The 23,490-nt window shown below is 42.1% G+C and overlaps 1 protein-coding gene across 5 annotated transcripts in view; it reads left to right on the top strand.

The window, feature by feature from the left end:
- The window catches only part of LOC121860080 (rap guanine nucleotide exchange factor 4-like), a 91,827-nt gene that overhangs the window by 18,949 nt on the left and 49,388 nt on the right, over positions 1–23,490 (top strand). For 4 of the 5 annotated variants that reach the window (XR_006087810.1, XM_042357093.1, XM_042357096.1 and 1 more), the window contains exons 3-4: positions 5,131–5,187; positions 13,364–13,507. Coding sequence is in view for 4 of the 5 variants with exons in the window: in XM_042357093.1 (XP_042213027.1) it covers positions 5,131–5,187; positions 13,364–13,507 (201 nt within the window). In the remaining variant the exon portion in view is untranslated. The remainder of the gene's footprint in view (positions 1–5,130; positions 5,188–13,363; positions 13,508–23,490) is intronic. The other variant, XM_042357094.1, reaches the window with a different exon arrangement.

Below are 23,490 nucleotides of genomic sequence, written 5' to 3'. Positions count from 1 at the left end.
CAACAAGCTGAGAGACCCGACACTAGAGTAAGACCTGACCAACAAGCTGAGAGACCCCGACACTAGAGTAAGACCTGTAAGACCTGCCCAACAAGCTGAGAGACCCCGACACTAGAGTAAGACCTGCCCAACAAGCTGAGAGACCCCGACACTAGAGTAAGACCTGACCAACAAACTGAGAGACCTGACACTAGAGTAAGACCTGACCAACAAGCTGAGAGACCCGACACTAGAGTAAGACCTGACCAACAAGCTGAGAGACCCTACACTAGAGTAAGACCTGACCAACAAACTGAGAGACCCGACACTAATTCTGTCTTTCTGTCTACGAGATAATTTTACCCTAAATTAAACCATACGGATAAACCATAACCCTAACTGGAAGCTTATTAGATTGAGAATGGTCTGGGATCTCGCGAGGAATCCAGAGTAAATGAGGGAAGACGAGATAACCTCCACGACCCCCTGGAGGCCAAGAGAAGGAGGTTACTCGGGATGACAGAAAAGACCTTCACCTACTAAATTTAAATAACCTGGTAAATATCTAAGTCTGGGAACACATTATTGTACAAGGAGGAGACAAGTAAAAGTTGGTCCCATGTTGGCGTGAGGATATGAGAAACAGAATAGAAAACCTTTGATACATAAGGCAGTGAGGCAGACACTAAACTCTGCCTCATTCACTTCCTCAACTGAAAAAGTCATGTACCCTTTCACAGCTGGGCATGAACCACTCCGCCATTAATACTGGTGATAGCTGTACCCACAAGTGTTTAGCATTGAAAGGTTACAGAAGTTCTTTAAGCTTAGCAAGGATTTCAAGATTACAGCGAAAATTACCTTCCTGAAACAATGTGTGCGGATAACACCTGTTGCCCCAACGTATTAAAATTCACCAGGTGTTGAGAACCACGGCTAATATATACAAATGACGTAACCTGCCACTAATCTTTTACATCAAGACAACTTCAGTAATTCCTCTTTTGACCACAACACTTACTGAGGTGGAAGAGAAGCCTAAGAGGAAGAGAGGAGAAGAAGAGAACGAAATGGAGAACACGAGGCTTAAGACTGCAGCTGAGTGGCGATGGAATGAGTCCGGCCCAACCTTGAGAGCTGGTCCTTCTCTTTGGGACCAAGTTGAAGGGGATGTGTCGACAGGGTGGCAGGGTGGTAGGGAGGCAGGGTGGTAGGGAGGCAGGGTGGTAGGGTGGCAGGGAAGCAGGGTGGCATACAGGGAGGAAGGGTAGCAGGGTGGCAGGGAGCCAGGGTGGTAGGGAAGCAGGGTCGTAGGGTGGCAGGGAAGCAGGGTGGCATACAGGGAAGAAGGGTAGCAAGGTGGCAGGGAGGCAGGGTGGCAAGGAATACACAGGGAGCTGTTAAGAATCCAGCTGGATCGATTGTCTATCCAATCTTACATTTTTCCTCATATCTCCCCACTATCACCCTATACTCTCTCCTTATCTCCCCACTATCACCCAATACTCTCTCCTCCACTCCCCACTATCACCCTATACTCTCTCCTTATCTCCCCACTATCACCCTATACTCTCTTCTTATCTCCCCACTATCACCCTATACTCTCTCCTCCACTCCCCACCCTCACCACACTCCCTCCCCATCTCCCCACATTCTTTGCCCACCCCAATTTCTTACCATCTCCCTGCACCTATCAAATTCCCATTCCCCGCCCTCTCCAACCCCCACTCCTTTCCCTCCCCATCTCCCCATGTCACGCCACCTCCCCATCCTCTCCCCCATTGAAAGAAGTAAAAATATCAGGCGGGTCACTAGAGGATAAGGTGGGGTCTTATATTGAATAAACTCGTACAGAAAACATACTGGTGATAGATCCAAGCCGGTGGATTTCTTTCATCGTGGCTTGAATCGTAGGTAAGCTTCTTTCATCCTGGATTGACTCGTAGGATTTCTTTCATCGCGGCTTGACTCGTAGGTAGGATTTCTTTCTTCGTGGCTTGAATCGTAGGTAGGATTTCTTTCATTGTGGCTTGACTCGTAGGATTTCTTTCATCGCAGCTTGACTCTTGGATAGAATTCTTTCATCATGGTGAGGTTGCTAGTTAATTTATTTCATTCCAGTTTAATTCGTACCCAAATTTCTTTCTTTTCTTTCATTTATTTTTCACTGGTAAACAACACTTCCTTCATCCTGTACCGATAGACATACACACACACACATACTTCTTTCATTCTGGAGTCTCTCTTAACCTTTACACTTCCTTCATTTTCCTTCTTCTTTTTCTTCTTTCAGGCCCGACAGGTGAGTCACGGCCCCAGGTAAGGAAAGGTAAGGGGCTGACATATTGATTTATGTTACCAATTGAGGGAAAATTTAGTGTTATTTTGTTGCTTGGGCTATTCTCTCTCTCTCTCTCTCTCTCTCTCTCTCTCTCTCTCTCTCTCTCTCTCTCTCTCTCTCTCTTTCTCTCTCTCTCTTTGGCTATAATACCTTACCATACAATAACTTCACTACATTATTTTGGTTATATCATCTACCAGGTATGAAAGGTGTAGGTGATCCAGGTTAATTAGATCCCATAATTAATCGGCTTATACTGAAGCTAATTTACCTGTTATAATTAGAGCCAATTAAGGTTAGATACACCTGGTGATTAATAGTACTAGAACTTTAATTAGTCTTTGAACTTAGTGGAAATAGAAAGCACTTAGTGAAACCTTTATTTAACGGATTATATGGAGAGGAAGTCCGTTATATCAAAGGTCCGTTATATATAAAACCTCCATTTAAAGGATTATTTCTGCATTGACTTTTATTATGATCTTAGTAGTTATATATTGTTAAGTGTGTTTCTGGTAAGTGTATTCTAAGTGTGTTTCTGGTAAGTGTATTCTAAGTGTGTGTCTGGTAAGTGTATTTCGTTAAGCTGAATCACTTATTTGTTTACATTACAATAACAAGAGATCAACTAACACACACACAGACACACACACACACACACACACACACACACACACACACACCCACACACACACACACACACACACACGTCAGGGATGCGTAAAAAAAAAAAATCTTACCTTAATCCCGGGAGGAAAAAAATTCTACAAATTAACTCTCCCATAAAAATATAAGCAAACTCAAACACACACTCTGAGTCGTCCCTAACCTAACCTAACCTAACCAAACACAAACTCTAAGTAGTCACAGTCCTTGATCTCCACCCACATATAAGTTACACACACGTGAGCCTAATCTCAGTGAGTAAAATATTCATGCTACAATCTTGGTTTTCAATGGCAGCTTTTACAGGTTCCCGTTTTCTTTCTTATGGTAAACTGAGCGAATCTAGGGAAGGTAGAGGGGGGGGGAGGAAAATTGGAGCTTGGTTAGGTTAGGTTTTTTTGGGTGAAGATTGATATGTATTTTATCTAGTATGGGGAGGGGAGGAGAAGGATGGGGAGGGGAGAGGTGGGGGGAGGATGGGGAGAAGGGGAGGAGGGGAGTAAGGGAGGAAGAGCAACAGGTGTTTGATAGTAATGAAAGAAGTGTTAAGTCATAATGAAAGAAGCATTGAGTCGTGTGAAAGAAGCATTGAGTCGTGTGAAAGAAGCATTGAGTCGTGTGAAAGAAGCATTGAGTCGTGTGAAAGAAGCATTGAGTCGTGTGAAAGAAGCATTGAGTCGTGTGAAAGAAGCATTGAGTCGTGTGAAAGAAGCATTGAGTCGTGTGAAAGAACCTCACAGATAACAGAACTACTTTAGAATCACATATTAAAAGAACCTTAACTCATTAACCACTACTAGAAGCTCATTAACCACAACTAGAAGCTCATTAACCATAACTAGAAGCTCATTAACCACAACTAGAAGCTCATTAACCACAACTGGAAGCTCATTAACCACAACTAGAAGCTCATTAACCATAACTAGAAGCTCATTAACCACAACTAGAAGCTCATTAACAACAACTAGAAGCTCATTAACCACAACTAGAAACTCATTAACCACAACTAGAAGCTCATTAACCACAACTAGAAACTCATTAACCACAACTAGAAGCTCATTAACCACAACTAGAAACTCATTAACCACAACTCAAAAGCCTTGACACGACATTAACCAACCACTTTTTTAACCACCTATAATGAGTATTAAAAACATTTCCTCCTCAATTAAAATTTCAATTACCCTCAAATGACATCGTTAAGAATCTCAGAGACTAATTAGAGTGGCTTAATGAATTCAGGTAAAATCCAGGTAATTATGTAACTACAAAGTGTAAATTCTTCTCGACTTTTGTTATCGTTATAAATAAGTTATCCCTTTTTAATTAGTAGATAACATTTAATAAGGGATTTTGTTTTAAATTTTTATTGAGGAAGATATTTTAGGTCAAGAGGATTATTTTAGGTAGTGGGATATTTTAGGTAATTAAGGGTATTTTCTCTCTCTTTCTCTCCCACTCCCTTCTAATCTTTTATGATTCTCTCTCTCTCTCTCTCTCTCTCTCTCCCTCTCCCTCCCTCCCTCCCTCCCTCCCTCCTTCCCTCTCTCTCCTCCCCACCCACTGTCTCTCCTCTCTCTCTCCCTCCCTCCTCCCTCCTTCCTCTCTCTCCCTCTCATGTATATTCACATTACAGAGTGCGTTACAGCTAGTATGTGTCCTTATTACAGAGTGCGTTACAGTGAGTATGTATCCGTGTTACATAGTGCGTTACAGCTATTATATGTCCTTGTTACCGAGTGCGTTACAGCTATAATATGTCCTTGTTACCGAGTGCGTTACAGCTATTATATGTCCTTGTTACCGAGTGCGTTACAGCTAATATATGCGTTGGTACAGAAGCCCAATGTAATAAAACAGTAATGAACAGGACGATACAGTAATACCCATATTTATTGACCATAAATTCTATCAACCACAAAACGTAACTCAATTAATTCAATCTTTATCAGTTAATTTAATAATATTCCTCTTTTAATTATAGATGAATAATTAAATAAAGAAATTAATGATGCTTATGATAATGACATTGATTCATGGGGTAAAGAAAACCTATATTTAACATTGTCATAACGTCTATTTAACATTGTCTTAATCCCTATTTAACATTGTCTTATAGATGTTGTTTTAATTCCCGTCCCCAGCAGCCCAGCAGACAGTCAAGTTCCTGGTCTTGTCTTGAAACACTAACGTCCAAAGTGGTAAGTCACACAAGTCCTGACCGTGCATATGCTAACAGTCCTCAATGCAAGATACGGCTGTCTCTCCCTCTTCCTTCTTCTCCTCCTCTTCTTCTTCTTCTGCTTACTCTTCTTTTTCATCCTGCTCCTCCTCTTACTTATCTCCTTTTTTCATCTTCTTCCTCCTCCTTCTTTTTCTTCTTCTCCTTCCTTCTCCTCCTCTTTCTATACTCTCTCCGTGTATCTGCTAACTATGAGCTTTGACGCATCCTCCTCTTCCTCCTCTTCCTTCTACTCCGGTTCCTCCTCCTTCTCTCCTTCCTCCTCTTCCTCCTACTCCGGGTCCTCCTCCTTCTCTCCTTCCTCCTCTTCCTCCTACTCCGGGTCCTCCTCCTTCTCTCCTTCCTCCTCTTCCTCCTACTCCGGGTCCTCCTCCTTCTCTCCTTCCTCCTCTTTCCCCAGAGCATATGTTGATCCCCCAAGCCTTGAAGCACCCCTCACCCCCTCCTCTCCTCCTACTGCCCCCCCCCACCCCGTGTTTCTGCTAATAATAAGCCTTGAAGCGCCTCCCCCCCTCTCCCTCCCCCCCCTCCTCCTCCTCCCCCCTCACCCCTCCTCCTCCTCCCCCCCCTCACCCCCTCCTCCTTCTTCCTTCCCCCCCTCACCTCCCGTGCATTTGCTGACTCCAACTCCTGACGCTGCTCCCCCCTACCGCACAGCTGACACACGCCACGTTTTGCATGTTGCCAGACTCACTTGACTCGTACAGAGCTCCATAATAAGACGACATTATCCAGAACACCTCCAAACTATCGTATACCTGTATATACCTGACGTACACATCACCAACTTGATACACCTGACTGATATACTATTTCTATCGTCTATTTGAAGACTTAGTTTGGTCGTCTCACAATATCTGGAAACTATTAAATTTGTGGTGGATTTCAAATGTCCCCGAGGAAACATTTCTCTTCACTAATAATAAATATCTCGTCAGAAGGTCACATCAACATGCAATATCACCACGGCCATAAGATTTTCAAATTTATATATTTATATTTTTGTTATTTATAATTTTACGAATAAATACTACCATAAAGAACTTCTATTACCTAATATACACATTGTTTTGCACTTTGCATGATGTTGCATGATTTTATATGTCCACTTAGTCATGATTTGTGTCTTGTTTTTCAGTTACTTTAAAGAAATGTTGCCAATTGAGGAAATAAACTCCTCATTGGATTTCAACTTTTTTCCTGCCATAGTGACAATTATATTTTCCATTGATACTTGGGATTAATTAGGATTAAGATATGATACGGATTAACGAGTTGATTAATTAGAAATTCTGACTATGGTTTCAATATCCCTCCCTCCCTCCCTTCCTCCCTTCCTCCCTTACCCCTCACACCCAAGGGAGAGACTTGGACATAAGAACATATGATTCCCGCCCTTCTCTCCTCCATCCTCCCTTCCCTCCTTCATCCGCCCTTCCCTCCTTCATCCTCCCTTCCCTCCTTCATCCTCCCTTCCCTCCTTCATCCTCCCTTCCCTCCTTCATCCTCCCTTCCCTCCTTCATCCTCCTTCCCTCCTTCATCCCTCCTTCATCTCCCTTCCTTCATCCTCCCTTCCTCCTTCATCCTCCTTCTCCTTCATCCTCCTTCCCTCCTTCATCCTTCCCTTTCCTCCTCCACCCCCTCTCTGTCTCTCTCTCCAATGCGTGATATCACAAAGCGGACTCTGGCGGCAAATGGAATCCAATATGTGTATTATTAAAACCTAACCTAACCAAAAAACCTAACCTAAACCCAAACAAATATAAACCGAACTAAACCAAACGAAACAGAACGGAACTGGAAAAACTATTACAACTTTTCTTGACTAAATTTAACCCCAAAATATTAAAACAAAACAAAATTCTAATGTGTTTGTTGTTATTTTTGCTTAATTTGTGTTAAAATTATATAATATTAACGTGTTTATGAGATATACTTTGATATACTTTGCCTATATAGCTTTAACATCTTTCAAAATACGTAGCGAAGTTATTATTTTTTCTCCATCTTGAAAGTTTATAAATTACTCAAAATATTAAAGTATAAAAATATATATAAAGGTCTTAAAATAATATATAATACAGCTTGAAAATCTAATGAAATAAATGAGGAAAAAATATTAAGAATTTTATAGTATTTTGTGACTTTGTTTTGGGTGGTGGGGGGGGTACGGAGGAGGGAGGAAAAAGGGAAGGTAAATCAATATGTCTCCCTGTATACCATGTGGGGGTGAGGGTCGACACCTATTAGAGAATTTCAACAAGACATATGGGAATTAGGGAGAGAGGAGGGGAGAGAGAGAGTGGGAGAGAGAGAGAGAGAGAATGTGTTTGTTTTTATATGTATGTGCGTATGTTCACGTGTATGCGTATATGTACGTTTATGTATATATGCGTATGTGTATATCGCTTCTCACAACAAGCACACACGACCTTCAGAGTATATAAGACTATGTTTCATAATACCTCATCAGTGTTGCCCCAGACGTACCCTAGTGTGTTGGTAAGCCTTTGTTTTCCGCCAGATATTGGAAAACCGTCATTAAGTCACTGTTTATCTTATACACTAGGAGCTGTAGTATAGTGGCGGCACCGTGGCCTCTTAAAAGAAGTAATTAGTCGTTTATTATTGGTGCTGGTAGATCAGTGAGTGGAGGGTAATGAGGAAAGACCTGTTTTTTTTTGTATTTATCCCTAGAAACACTGAATTTTCTTCACACACCTGTAAATACCTGGGTTTGTGTACTCTGGGATGCACTGTGTGTACATACAGAGCGTCGTAGTTCAGTAGTGAGGTAAAGAGAGAAGACTCGTAAGAGTTTGAGAGTCAACACCTAGATGATAGCTGAATGGATCCACCTCTCATTTTGATTAAGGAAAGTTGAATATTTCTACCAGGAGTGAGAGTGGTCGAATGTATACTCCGCTCGCCTACTGTCCTACGGGTCTCTGGTTCCATCCCGGGGCACTACCATACCAACCCAAGGCATGGAGACACGTCAAGTGATTTTGTGGCCCACGTGTTGGTTACGTTTATAATATGACGTCCAAACAAATGATGTAACCGAATATAATGATTTTCACAAAAGAATTCCTGGATTACTGTTGATTTGGGTTGATTTAGATGGATTTACGAATAATGGGCTGACTGCTGCAACCTGAAGCAACCGAGGGTAAGTTACAAAACTGATGAGCTCAGAAATTTGTCCATTTGCTCTCACAACAACAATGAAAAATTATCTCTCATCAGTACAGCTTTGTGTAAATACAATCTCGTGTTACAACAACAACAACAACAATAACAACACCACCACCAAAAACAACAACAACAACAATAATAATAATAATAAAAACTCACACGAACAAAATACACAATGTCAGCATAAAAGGGAAACTGGGCTGAATAAACGGAGCTAAAAATTATTGTTTACCTTATAGTATTCGTTGAGTCGATGCTCATTTGTTTCACTCTTCTTCTCATTCCTTAGCGGCTACTAAACTGATACTCATGAAAGCTAAATCACACCAGTCTTGACCTCTCGTAAGCTCCAAAGGCACAAAAGGTCTTTGGGATTAGTTAATTCGTGGAAGATATTATACGACGGGAATTTGTACCGTGAAGACCTAACTTGATGGGAACAGGTTGGAGAGACGAGTCAGGTGAGAAACTTGTGTCCAAAAATTGTACACCTGCAGGGTATAATACACACACACACACACGTATACACACACACACACACACACACATACACACATACACACACGCGCGCGCGCGCGAGACCTTAGGACAGGGTAATGTCATATGAATAATTTAAAGTATCGGGTATTTTTATTTCAACACAACCAGGAAGTAACGAGCGGACAGGTGGATGACACACCACATGACACAGGTGGATGACACACTACATGACACAGGTGGATGACACACCACATGACACAGGTGGATGACACACTACATGACACAGGTGGATGACACACTACATGACACAGGTGGATGACACACCACATGACACAGGTGGATGACATGACAGTGGATGACACACCACATGACACAGGTGGGTGACACACTTACATGGACAGGTGGATGACACACTACATGAGACAGGTGGATGACACCACACATGACACAGGTGGATGACACTACATGACACAGGTGGATGACACACCACGCGACACAGGTGGATGACACACTACATGACACAGGTGGATGACACACTACATGACACAGGTGGATGACACACCACTTGTACAGGTGGGTGACACACTACATGACACAGGTGGATGACACACTACATGAGACAGGTGGGTGACACACTACATGACACAGGTGGATGACACACTACATGAGACAGGTGGGTGACACACTACATGACACAGGTGGATGACACACCACATGAGACAGGGGTGACACACCACATGAGACAGGTGGATGACACATTTATATATAGTGGATGAAGCATACATGAGACAGGTGGATGACACACTACATGAGACAGGTGGATGACACACTACATGAAGGACAGGTGGATGACACACTACATGACACAGGTGGATGACACACTACATGACACAGGTGGATGACACATCACATGAGACAGGTGGATGACACACCACATGAGACAGGTGGGTGACACACTACATGAGACAGGTGGATGACACACCACATGACACAGGTGGATGACACACCACATGACACAGGTGGATGACACACACACATGAGACAGGTGGATGACACACTACATGACACAGGTGGATGACACACCACATGAGACAGGTGGATGACACACCACATGACACAGGTGGATGACACACTACATGAGACAGGTGGGGTGACACACTACACTTAACCTGGAGTGGATGACACACTACATGACACAGGTGGATGACACACCACATGAGACAGGTGGGTGACACACTACATGAGACAGGTTGATGACACACTACATGAGACAGGTGGATGACACACTACATGAGACAGGTGGATGACACACTACATGACAGGTGGATGACACACTACATGACACAGGTGGATGACACACTACGTGACACAGGTGGATGACACATCACATGAGACAGGTGGTGACACACCACATGACACAGGTGGATGACACACTACATGACACAGGTGGATGACATCATGAGACAGGTGGGTGACACACTACATGACACAGGTGGATGACACACTACATGAGACAGGTGGATGACACACTACATGAGACAGGTGGATGACACTACATGAGACAGGTGGATGACACACTACATGAGACAGGTGGACACACCATGACACACTACACACTACATGACACAGGTGGATGACACACTACATGACACAGGTGACACAGGCTGGATGACACACTACATGACACAGGTGGATGACACACACATGAGACAGGTGGGTGACACACTACATGACACAGGTGGATGACACACCACATGACACAGGTGGATGACACACTACATGATGACACACTACATGACACAGGTGGATGACACATGACACAGGTGGATGACACACACCACATGACACAGGTGGATGACACACTACATGACACAGGTGGATGACACACTTGACACCAGGTGGATGACACACTACATGACACAGGTGGATGACACACCACATGATGACACTAAAGATGTACAGGTGGATGACACACCACATGAGACAGGTGGATGACACTACATGACACAGGTGGATGACACACTACATGACACAGGTGGATGACACACCACATGACACAGGTGGATGACACACACTACATGACACAGGTGGATGACACACTACATGACACAGGTGGATGACACACTACATGACACAGGTGGATGACACACATACAAAATACAAAAAAAAATTATTTTACTATTTTCGTGTGTGTATCGAACAGGGTGAGAGGTGGGGAGGGGGTGAGGGTGAGGGAGGGTCAGGAGGGGTAGACATTCTTTCCCCCCCAAAAAACAAAAAAAATATGGAAATTTTTGTATTTCTCTTCCATTACCTACCGAGTTCTCCTACCTAGTTTTGCGTCTGTCTGTCTGTCTGTCTGTCTGTCTGTCTGTCTGTCTAATGATAAGGTACGAAAGGCAAAATTACGGAGCTCTGGGAAGTTTTAAAAGTCAAAGGTCAACTTCAAGAATTTATTTATTTTCTGAAAGGCACTAGAGCGACAGACAGACAGACAGACAGACAGACAGACAGAAACAGAGAGACTCCTAGCACGTGATAGAGACGAAGATAAAGAGAGGGACAAACAGACAAAATAAAATGGTTACGAGAGAGGATGGTTCAGACTGTACAATATTTCCTGACTTCTCCAACACCAAGGATCTCGTCTCAGGCCCTTGGTGTTGTCAGGTACGGAGATGAAGGCCACGGGGTTCAATAAGAGCATGGAATGGCGTGTCGTGGGTGGCGAGGCGTGGGGTGGCGTGGCGTGGGGTGGCGTGGGTGGCATGGGTGGCGTGGGGTGGCGTGGCGTGGGGTGGCGGGCGTGGCGAGGCGTGGGTGGCGTGTCGTGGGTGGCGAGGCGTGGGGTGGCGTGGCATGGGTAGCGTGGGGTTTGGCGTGCTTGGCGTAGCGTGGGGTGGCGAGGCGTGGGTGGTGTGAAATACTACGTAGCTCCTTGAAGTACACCTGTGCAAGGGTGAGTGTTAGAGGGACGTATCTACTTGTCTACGTATGTCTATGTCTACTCAAAACACCTGTCTAAGTTATATACCTGTCTAATTAACGCAGGTATTTGTTTAATTATTTTTACTATCTGTCTATGATACAGTAATTACCCTATCTGAATACATGTTTAATTTCTATATATTTTCGTCTAATTACTAATAAACTGCCTATATGATTCTTCTAATTATATAGACTAATCCTTCTATAAACACGTCTATAATTAAAAATAGCACGTAGTTAACTATTGAGCTCAGTGGCTACTATAATGACAAGTAATGTTAATATTAATGGTATAATTACACTATATACCTATAATTAATAATGAATTACACTATGCCCCTATAATGCTATTTAATTACAATATATCCTTACCATAGTAATTAATTATAAATTCCTACCTGTTCAGAAATTAAATTATGCAAATTTAACATCCGTACCTGTGTAACTCATTGTTCATGGTGAACTTAATTAAGAGATAATTACTTGTACCTGTCCTTACCTTTCCAATGATTTTAACCCAAAGTAACCCAATGTAAGTGTTTAATTTTGAGTGTTAAGTAATAAGTGTCACGTTATAAGTGTTAAGTCTTAAGTGGCAAGTGTCAAGTGTTCAGTAAATATAGAAAGTTCATTTATAAGTATTTAGTAAGTTAGGTTAGGTTAGGTTAGGGATATTTTATGGTATATCTCACCTCTATATTAACCATGACTATAAATATTAAAATTCTTGGTTGTTTATATTAACGATTTTTAGATTTTTTATAATTTTTAATGTTTTTTTTTTTTTAATTTAGTTTCATTTTTGTCTTTGTTTATTTTTTAATATCTTTCTTAATGTTTTTTTTTTTAAATGGCCGCTATGTTTTGATGTTATAATCCTCTTAAAAATAGCCGCCATATTCTAGCTATTTCAAAATGGCCGCCATTCTAAAACAGAACCAATCAATCTTGGCCCCTTGTGTTTTCCTTTTTTATATTTACTGTCTGTCTGTCTGTCTGTCTGTCTGTCTGTCTCTTCTCGGTAAAAAATAATTGAGCCTTAATTAACTAGCAAATGAGAGACCTATTCACACTTTAATTAAAATCAAACAACAATGATTGATACACTAAGTCAGCTCAGATCCCAAGACTGTGGTGGTGCTTTGATAATGGTGAGTGATGGGTGAGTGGTGATGGGTGAGTGGTGAAGGGTGATGGGTGAAGGGTGTGTGATGAGTACAGCAGAGATGGATGAATAATAACTCAGTGGAATCGTGTTTAAACAGTCCAAGTTCACCAGCAGCAGAATCTTATATAACCTATAATCAGGATAATACTACTCAACTCTACAAAACTCTATATAATCCATAATATTACTCACCTATAACCTTCTATAATACGTATGAGTTATATATCTCATTATACTCATAATTATAATACTCACGCACGAGGATAATGAATTTGATGTGAGATTATGTGTTTTTTCCAGGGAGGTGAGGTCGGCCCGATGGGTGCTGGGGCCACATTTGGGGAGTCTGTGCTCAATGACACTCCCAGACGAAGCACCATCGTCACTAGAGAGAACTGTGAGCTACTGAGGGTGGAACAGAGGGACTTCAGGAATATATGGCAGGTAAGGTAATGTTTGTTTACGTGTGTGTGTGTGTGTGTGTGTGTGTGTGTGTGTGTGTGTGTGTGGAATTTCAAGAGATAGTATGATTTTTAGTGTCCATATAACAAGTAAGTTGAGGATTCCACTTTTTTATTTCCTGTTGTTTGTTCAGTGTCTGTTGGACGAGTGGTTTGACATCACGTATATATGAAAGACAAATACAGAACCCTCACCTTCCTTCACCCCCTCTCACACCCCCTCACCCCCCTCACCACCCCCCTCACCTTCCCTCACCCCTCACCTTCCCTCACCCCCGCACCCTACACACACACTTCCTGACACTCTGGCAATGCACATGAAGAATATTCTCTTGTTTACTCACATATACATGAGTTTCTGAGCAACACTTAGTTAACGTGGTCCCATCGTGAGGTGTACTGAGTGTATGGTTACGGGGAAGAGACACGGGGAGAGGAGAGGAGATGAGGGGAGGGGAGGGGGGAGGAGAGGGGAGGAGTGGAGGGGATAGGAGAGGGAGAGGAGAGGAGAGGAGAGGAGTGGAGAGAAGGAGAGGAAAAGAGAGGAGAGGAGAGGAGTGTAGAGAAGGAGAGGAAAAGAGAGGAGAGGAGAGGAGAGAAGGAGAGAGAGAGAGAGAAGGAAGAGGAGCTTATCTCCTAACTTGTAATACACAAAGGTGACCTTTGATACACCTGTAATTTCCCAGGGATACCATACGTCTCTCTCTCTCTCTCTCTCTCTCTCTCTCTCTCTCTCTCGTAACTACTGAAGGGCAAGATCAGGGACGTATGTTAGGTCAGGTAGGTTTGCTTAATTACGTCGTGTGAAAGGTAAACTATCTTACTCTGTTTTATTATGTGTTTACGTAAAAGGGAAACAAAAACATGTATATTGCGCATGATCAGGAGTACATTATAGACGAACACAAATACTCAGTAGAAGAAACTGTAGAGTGGTAAAATACAGACGAAATCCTGAAGAAGTAACGCATAGGGTGGGATGTAAGGACCACTACCTCGTCAGATGGAGTTTAGGGCTGCGACTGTTATGTAAACACAAATATCACAAGAGCCTTTAGGGTGTAGGAAATAATATTGATGGAGGGGGTGTGGTGGACAGCCAGGTGATGTCAACAAGTGGTCTGGACGTCAGGCTGGTAGAAGAAGCTAGTAGAGCCAGGTGATGTCAGCAGGTGATGACGTCAGGCAGGTAAAAACCAATTGATAATAGATGATATAAACGAAGATCAACAAACCACCTGACTCTCATAGTAACGGTAGGCACAAGGAAACACTTATAAACAAAAGACATTTATCCCAACACATCATTTACCAACTCAAAACTAACCACTATTGTACCAATCATCAACCAGATTTATTCTCCATTGTTCACTCTGCTATATATAACAACTCAGTCTATTTGAAGAAGATTTAGTATCTCTTTTACAGATTATTTTCCAGGGAATGAGCCGTAGTTTGGCGTCATGTGATTCTGCCATTAACTTAGAGTCATAATCCTTTAGACTGTCATATGTTGAATCTACTTCACCATTTACCACTGACTGAACATCTACGCCTCTACGCTCAACCAATCTGAACTTTTATGGCGATTTTAATGATTAAATGGATCTTTTAATACATATAGCCTATCAGAAACTTAAATATTAATAGTCAATTTAGGTATATAAACATCCATGCTAGCCTCGCCTCACACAGGGTCTGACCCAGCACAGTGTAAAGCTAGGAGGAGGGAGGAAATATTTTGCCTGGTATTCGATAAAATAAACTGAATCATAGAAAACGTTAAACTTAGGTTAGTATAGAGGGATAACTTGGGTAAACAGCACGAGCGAGCTTATGCTAGCAAAATAACACGAACTAGACCCGAAAACATAGATAGATAGATAGATAGATAGATAGATAGATGATTATCAAGTAATATCTTAATTTATATACTATATAAACAATGGTAAACAATTGTTAGTGAATAGTGTATTTATTGATCTTGAATATGCACTGAAAGACCTTATTTTTAAGGCACTGTACATTTAATATGAAAACAAACCATCTAAATTCCGTGGGTTCGTATCTCCTAAAAATTCTGTGGGTTCGTATCTCCTGAAAATAAAATAGCTGGCTCGGTCTTGTTAGTGGGATTCTTTCAGTGCGGAGTCAAAACCTTCTGAATCCCTGGGTATAAACAATTTGTGTAGCCCCTTCTCTTAGTTTTGAAAGTAAAAGACACAAATTTAATACTAATTAAAAACGGATATGTTGTTTTGTTCTTTGTATTACGATTATAAAGTCATGAAAAACAGCGGAAAGTCAAAATCAATCTTATAGTTTTGTTATATAGAGCATATTGCTGCATGCTTAGGGGACGTCCTGGATTTTAGAAGACTGAGCATTTAAACTCTATAACTGGGCATTTAACCTCTATAACTGGACATTTAACCTCTATAACTGGACATTTAACCTATATAACTGGACATTTAACCTCTATAACTGGGCATTTAACCTCTATAACTGGACATTTAACCTCTATAACTGGACATTTAACCTATATAACTGGACATTTAACCTCTATAACTGGACATTAAACCTCTATAACTGGACATTTAACCTATATAACTGGGCTGAATGTCTGTTAGTTTCGAAAAAGAGGCCCTATTACCCAGACGGTTTGTTAGAGGCAGTGTGGATACAGCACACTGCACACTAAACTTTTCTTTTATGTTAGGCAAGGATGCAACACACAACTCCCTTCGCTTCTCCAATTGTAAGGTTAACCACACATTCACGCCTGGATAGAGTGAGGGGAAGCATCCAGGCTCGAACCAGTGACCATTAAGACAAGAATCGAACGCTATATCCACTCAGCCATCACACCCTATTCGAGAAATAAGAAAGGTGGGAAAGGGGAGGAAGATTGTTTTAGAGGAGGTACTGGGGAGGAAGATTGTTTTAGAGTAGGTACTGGGGAGGAAGATTGTTTTGGAGGAGGTACTGGGGAGGAAGATTGTTTTAGAGGAGGTATTGGGGAGGAAGATTGTTTTAGAGGAGGTACTGGGGAGGAAGATTGTTTTAGAGGAGGTACTGGGAGGAAGATTGTTTTAGAGGAGGTACTGGGGAGGAAGATTGTTTTAGAGGAGGTACTGGGGAGGAAGATTGTTTACTGGGGAGGAAGATTGTTTTAGAGGAGGTATTGGGGAGGAAGATTGTTTTAGAGGAGGTACTGGGGAGGAAGATTGTTTTGGAGTAGGTACTGGGGAGGAAGATTATTTTAGAGTAGGTACTGGGGTAGGGGGAGAAAAGAGGAAGGAACATTATTGAAGGGACCAAAGATTGATTTCTGAGTAAACAAAGAATCAAGAAGGCTTTTTATTCTTAACTTGTGTAGTGATGGTTGTTGGCGAGACCAGATCGTTTGGGTTCAAGAAGCTGTTGTCATTGGTTAAAAAGTTTAGGGGGAAATTATTGCAGTTTGGAGTGAAGGATTCTTTTTTTCTGATTATATTGAGGTGTTTGTAAGAATCTAAAAGCTAGGTTAGGTTAAATTAGGTTAAATTTGGTTAGATAATGTTAGATTAAGTTTCAGTATCAAGTTAATAAGTCCATTACCAAAAACAGAATAAAAAATCGCGAGTCTTTGAAAAATTCAGAATTACGAATCTCACAAGTCTATTTCGCTGCAGTAGAGACAATGGAAGAATTAATGTTATATAATCCCAGTGGCAAGGTATTGATATCGGCCGCACTGTGAGAGACCAACGTTCATGTAGAGGGAGGGGCTTTGATGCACCGTGGTATATTGGCAGAGTCCTCCCTTGTCATTCGCTCTCTTAAATTTTTCACTCAGTCCGGGAGCCAAGTTACTGAAATGTGAAGCCTTTTGTTGTTGGTTTTTGTTTTGTTAGGGCGTATCTGGGATTTAGTTATTTATTTATATTCTTTGTAGTTTTGTTTTGTTGTAGGGTAAATAGTATTTGAGTTTGTATTACTTGAGGAGCACACATACACAAATACATATACACACTGAACGCAGATGCACACATACGTAGAATATGGATTGATATATATATATTGATATGTACGTACGAGCAATATCTCTCTCTCTCTCTCTCGTAGAAAAAACAAATACTCATACACGAACATACAAGCAGTCATACAAACATACAGTCAGACACAAATACGACTGGCAACATTTATTTTCGCCGAAATACTATACTCCGCTTGGACTGCTGGTGAATAGGGCATACTATTACACAGTTCACTTTTTCCATAAAACTTTAACGTCAATCAGAGCGCCAACACGACAATTTCTCAAACTCTCATTTCAAACTTCATACAGCGTGAGCGATGTGAAGTGGGTGAATATGAATAATAACCTTGATTGTTCTGTAGTTCAAAATTTGTTTCCCAAAGTGCAATTCATACCGCTTCCCATTTCGTGTTTGTGAAGAAAATACGTTTCTTTGATACGTGCTATCAGAGAAAACGTCTCGGGGTAACTATGGTAAAATGTGTGGGTGTGATACTCCCTCATAAGTGAAGGATTTATTCACATTTTTTTAGGGTTTTTTTCTTTTTGTTTAGAGAGTCCTTACTGTAAATACTTAAACATTAACAGATATTCCTACTCGTTAACACGTTGAATTACTTCGGAACGTAGATAAATATATGTTGCGTCCGATGTCAACAAACTCAGAATCTGTACAGGGTATCCCACCAGCTGACGGCCACTATCACATGACACTAGACCTTAATGCAGATAAAAGGGACAGTTACGAAGCCTCAGACTGTGTTATATATTAGATTGACTCACTACCCAATGTCAGAAAATATTACATTGATAAGAAACACCTTAATTTGTCATTGAATATGAAACAAATAGTTAAAAGTTTGTATACTTTTACGTTTTTTTACTTTTACGGAAGCTAATATCTGTAGCATTTATTTCCCAGGGTAACGTGTATCTCTCTCACCATCTCCCATTTCAAACACATCTTTTACCCCATATTTCCATTTCCATGATCTCCCTAATCCTTCCTCTCACTCTTAACTATAACCTAATAAACAAATGCCAGTATAGATATAATATTCAATACTCTTTAACTGTATCTAATCCTAAGGGACGTTATAAATTCAACAAGGGCGAATCGCTTATAAAACAGTATAGAGATTCGTGTGGCAGGTATCAGGCGTTTATAATGAGTGTTTACTGTTGATGAAGGGACTGTGTTGGGCTACTTTGAGCAACTCCCCCTCTCCTTTCCTCTCCTCTCCTCTCCTCTCCTCTCCCTCATCCCTCTTCCCCTTCTCCCTCCTCTTCTTCCTCTTATCATTTCCGCTCATCCCTTCCCACTTCTCTTCTTTCCTCCTCTCCTTTCCCTCACTCTTCCCCTACCATTTCTTACTCTCCCTCTCTTCCCACCCTCTCTCTCTTCCCCCTTCTCCTCTTCCTCCCCACCTTCTCTCTTCCCTCACCCCTTCCCACTCCATTTCTTCCTCCCCGTTCTCCCTCATCCCTCACCTCTTCCCCTTTCTTCTTCCTCCCCTCCCTCTTCCCCCCCCTCTTCCCTCACCTCTCCCCCCTCTCTCATCCCTCTCCCCTCCCTCTCTCTTCTCTCCCACTACACCCTCCTCGCTCTCATTGTCACCTCGGGAAGTTAATTAAGGTTAAGGCAGGTGAATAACACATCTTGTCCTTCCTTTGAAACCCTGAAGCACTGGAGGGTCTGAAGCACAAAAGTCTGAAGCACTGCAGGATACTGAAGCACTGGAGGGTCTGAAGCACAAAAGTCTGAAGCACTGCAGGATACTGAAGCACTGGAGGGTCTGAAGCACAAAAGTCTGAAGCACTGCAGGATACTTCTCTGTAGCACTGGAGGTCTGAAGCACAAGGTCTGAAGCACTGGAGGGTCTGAAGCACAAAGGTCTGTAGCACTGGAGGGTCTGAAGCACAAGGTCTGTAGCACTGGAAGGTCTGAAGCACAAGGTCTGTAGCACTGGAAGGTCTGAAGCACAAGGTCTGCAGCACTGGAGGGTCTGAAGCACAAGGTCCTGTCTGGAGGGTCTGAAGGTCTAGCAGCACTGTCCTGAAGCACAAAAAGCTGGGAGGTCTGAAGCACAAACTGTCTGTCTGAAGCACAAACTGGAGGTCCTGGTCCTGGCACAAGGTCTGAAGCACTGGAGGTCTGAAGCACAAGGTCTGTAACACTGGAGGGTCCTGAAGCACAAGGTCTGTAGCACTGGAGGTCTGAAGCACAAGGGTCTGTAGCACTGGAGGGTCCTGGCACAAGGTCTGTAGCACTGGAGGTCCTGAAGCACAAAGGTGGAAGCACTGGAGGTCTGAAGCACAAGGTCTGTAGCACTGGAGGGTCTGAAGCACAAGGTCTGTAGCACTGGAGGTCTAAGAAGCCTAAGGTCTGTAGCACTGGAGGGTCTGAAGCACAAAGGTCTGTAGCACTGGAGGGTCTGAAGCACAAGGTCTAGCACTGGGGTCTGGAAGCTACAAGGTCTGTCTGGAGGGTCACACAAAGGTCTGTAGCACTGGACTGGAGGGTCTGAGGTCTGAGCACAAAGTCTGTAGCACTGGAGGGTCTAGCAAAGGTCTGTAGCACTGGAGGTCCTGAAGCACAAGGTCTAGCACTGGAGGTCTGAAGAGGTCTGAAGCACTGAAGGTCTCCTGAGCACTGGAGGGTCTGAAGCCAAGGTCTGAAGCACTGCAGGTGAAGCACTGGAGGGTCTGAAGCACAAAGGTCTGTAGCACTGGAAGGTCTGAAGCACCTAACCTAACCTAACCCAGTGAAGGTCACACAGGTAGTGAATAAAGCCTTGTGTGTGTGTGTGTAATGTAGTGTGTCTAGGTCGTGAGAGGTTACGTTATGAGAGTAAATGGTTAGGTGGGGGTTATCTCTGTCTGTCTCTCTGTCTGTCTGTCTGTCTGTCTGTCTGTCTCTCTGTCTGTCTGTCTGTCTGTCTCTAACACACACACAGATAAAATGATGACGTCCGAATGATTTTTTTACAAGACACTCTCTCTCTCTCTCTCTCTCTCTCTCTCTCTCTCTCTCTCTCTCTCTCTCAGTACATATCCGGTATCAGGTGAGTGGATGCTGTCAGGTGACCTTCATCAATTAGAACTTCTTACCTCTTTGATAGGTGCTGCTGTTACCTGGGTGTTACGTGGGTGGTTCTATTAACTGGGTGCTAGTACTTCAGGTCACAGGTCACATGTGCTTCAGGTCACAGGCCATAGGTTACATGTGCTTCAGGTCACAGGTACTTTAGGTCATAGGTCACAGATGCTTCAGGTCATAGGTCACAGGTGCTTCAGGTCATAGGTCACAGGTGCTTCAGGTCATAGGTCACAGGTGCTTCAGGTCATAGGTCACAGGTGCTTCAGGTCATAGGTCACAGGTGCTACAGGGTTTATGGGTAATGATATACCCTTAACACAAGTGGCCAATGAGGATACTTAAACAAAATTTCATACCCTTTTCATGCCCCTCTCATGCCCCTCTCATGCCCCTCTCATACCCTTTACATGCCCCTCTCATATCCTTTTCATGCCCCTCTCATATCCTTTTTATGCCCCTCTCATACCCTTTTCGTGCCCCTTTCATACCCTTTTCATGCCCCTCTCATACCCATTTCATGCCCTTTATCTTACTATGTATACGATTGATGTAACAGAATCTACCCACATGGCCATGGCCCTCCCACAGGTAGAGAAAATTGGCCAAATCTGTAGAAGGCCAGACCGGCGCTACTTTGGCCGTTACTCTCTAATGACCAGCACTGTTGTTGTTTTTCTTGCCAAGTAAACTGAAGCGGAAGATTTTTGTTTTTTGTTTTTTACCGTCGAGAAATAAATTGTTAGATGATTGTGTTTTTTGTGAGATTTGATTTATTTGTTTTTTTTATTCATTTATTTGCGTATTTATTTATTTCTGTATTTATTTAGTTGTTTATTTATTTAGTTGTGTATTTAGTTGTCATGAAGATTTGATAATTGGGGAAATGTATGTATGTATGTACAGTATGTATGTAATAATAATAAATAATAATAATAATAATAATAATTAACGGTTTATTAAGAAAACATGGCAGCCCGAAGGCTGAAAATATACAATGAACAGAGAAAGACGAAGAGTGCGGGGAGATATGATAGAAGTATTTAAGTGGGTGAAAGGAATCAATAAAGGGGATATAGATAAAGTTCTTATAATATCCGAGCAGGATAGGACTCGGAGCAACGGACTTAAGTTGGATAAGTTTAGGTTTAGGAGGGAGATAGGAAGAAACTGGTTCACAAATAGGGTGGTAGACGAGTGGAACAAGCTTAGCAACTTTGTAGTAAGTGCTGGAACGCTGGAAAGTTTCAAAAGGAGGCTAGATAGATTCATGGATGATAGAGAGTGGTAGTAACTCTCGACAGGAGCTACCATGCACAGGACAACCCGCTTATTGTAGACTCCTTATTTTCTTATGTTCTTATGTAATACAGTTATAGGGAGGACAAGTTCTTCCGGTCGTGGTCTCCATCCTCTTTAGGTCATTAATGATGTATATTACGTCTTGTGAAGAACTCCAGTACACGACACTAGTGTGTTGGGGTAGTACTAATGGGGTCAGATGGGGCAGTATTCATGGGGACACAGGTAATGGGGCAGTATTCATGGAGGCACAGGTAATGGGTCAGTACTCATGGGGACACAGGTAATGGGGCAGTATTCATGGAGGTACAGATAATGGGGCAGTATTCATGGAGGCACAGGTAATGGGGCAGTACTCATGGGGACGCAGGTAATGGGGCAATATTTTAACCTCATTTAAGAACGTCAACCCATATCCTTCTCCCTAATGTGACTCGGATTCTATTCCCTCTGGGTTGACACGAGAGATGAGGCGGGGTCAGACTGCTAGCCACAGAAGTAAACATATTGGCTAAATAAGAATCTATTTACTTACGGGTATAGTGTGTTGTGACATAGTGGTCTTGTTATGATGGTAGATTCGTGTGGCTTAAGTGAGATACATAATATGAAAGGATTAACCAGAAGAACCCAAAAAACTACATAAAATAAAAGCCAATACTGAGGCACTGAAATCGAAATACGTAAAAAAAAAATTAGCAATAGTGAAATACAGTAAGGAAGATATAGAAGAGTTTCCCTATACTGTGACCTCCATAATGTGACTGTAAAGTTTATAGTACAGAATTATGGTAATGTAGTTTATTTCGTGACAGATTGCCCATCACTGTACTTAGACAGGGAGGACAGGCGTGGGACAGTCAGTCATGAAAAGATTCTTGGCGTTCTGACCTGAATGAAGGGCAGCCATTTGTAGTGTTTAACTGTGAGGAATAATGAGGAAAAGATGAGTGGTAAATGTGTAGTAGAACAGGTGCTAATAATAGTGCCACTGTCTTGATGATGAAGAACAAGTGCCAGTAATGATGCCAGAGTGCTCATTAGCCGCAGCACCTGTACCTGAGCCTCTAATTACCTTCATTAAAAATGGTACATAATTAGTACATTAATCTTAACTGTTGACAAAATTGGAACTCCAGTAATTACTGAGCGTAGGAATATTTTCTAAGACGTCATTAATGATACTAATTAATCACGTTGGCGTAATAAACAAAGGTAACTGACACAGGTAACTTCTTAATCATTTACCTTGAGAGACAAAATATAGGAATGTTTTGATCAATATTTTTATTTTTTTACCTGATTCACATATTAATTAACTCTTCAATTAAGTTATTTCCAGGTGATTTAACATTCATATAACTGTATCTTTTGGGGTATTTTAGTGAGCATATTGCCCGAATCACTATGCAATGCGAGACTCTGAGGAAATGAGGATGGGGAGGCAATCATGGTAGCACAAAGGATGAAATTGGCAGCCGAGGTGAAGAAAAAAAAATCGAACACCGTCTGAGATCGATCATAATCCCGTCAACAGGCTACGGCA

This window comes from Homarus americanus, unplaced genomic scaffold, assembly GCF_018991925.1.
Source record: "Homarus americanus isolate GMGI-L3 unplaced genomic scaffold, GMGI_Hamer_2.0 scaffold57463, whole genome shotgun sequence".
NCBI lineage: Eukaryota > Metazoa > Arthropoda > Malacostraca > Decapoda > Nephropidae > Homarus > Homarus americanus.
This window is presented reverse-complemented; position numbering and strand designations above follow the sequence as displayed.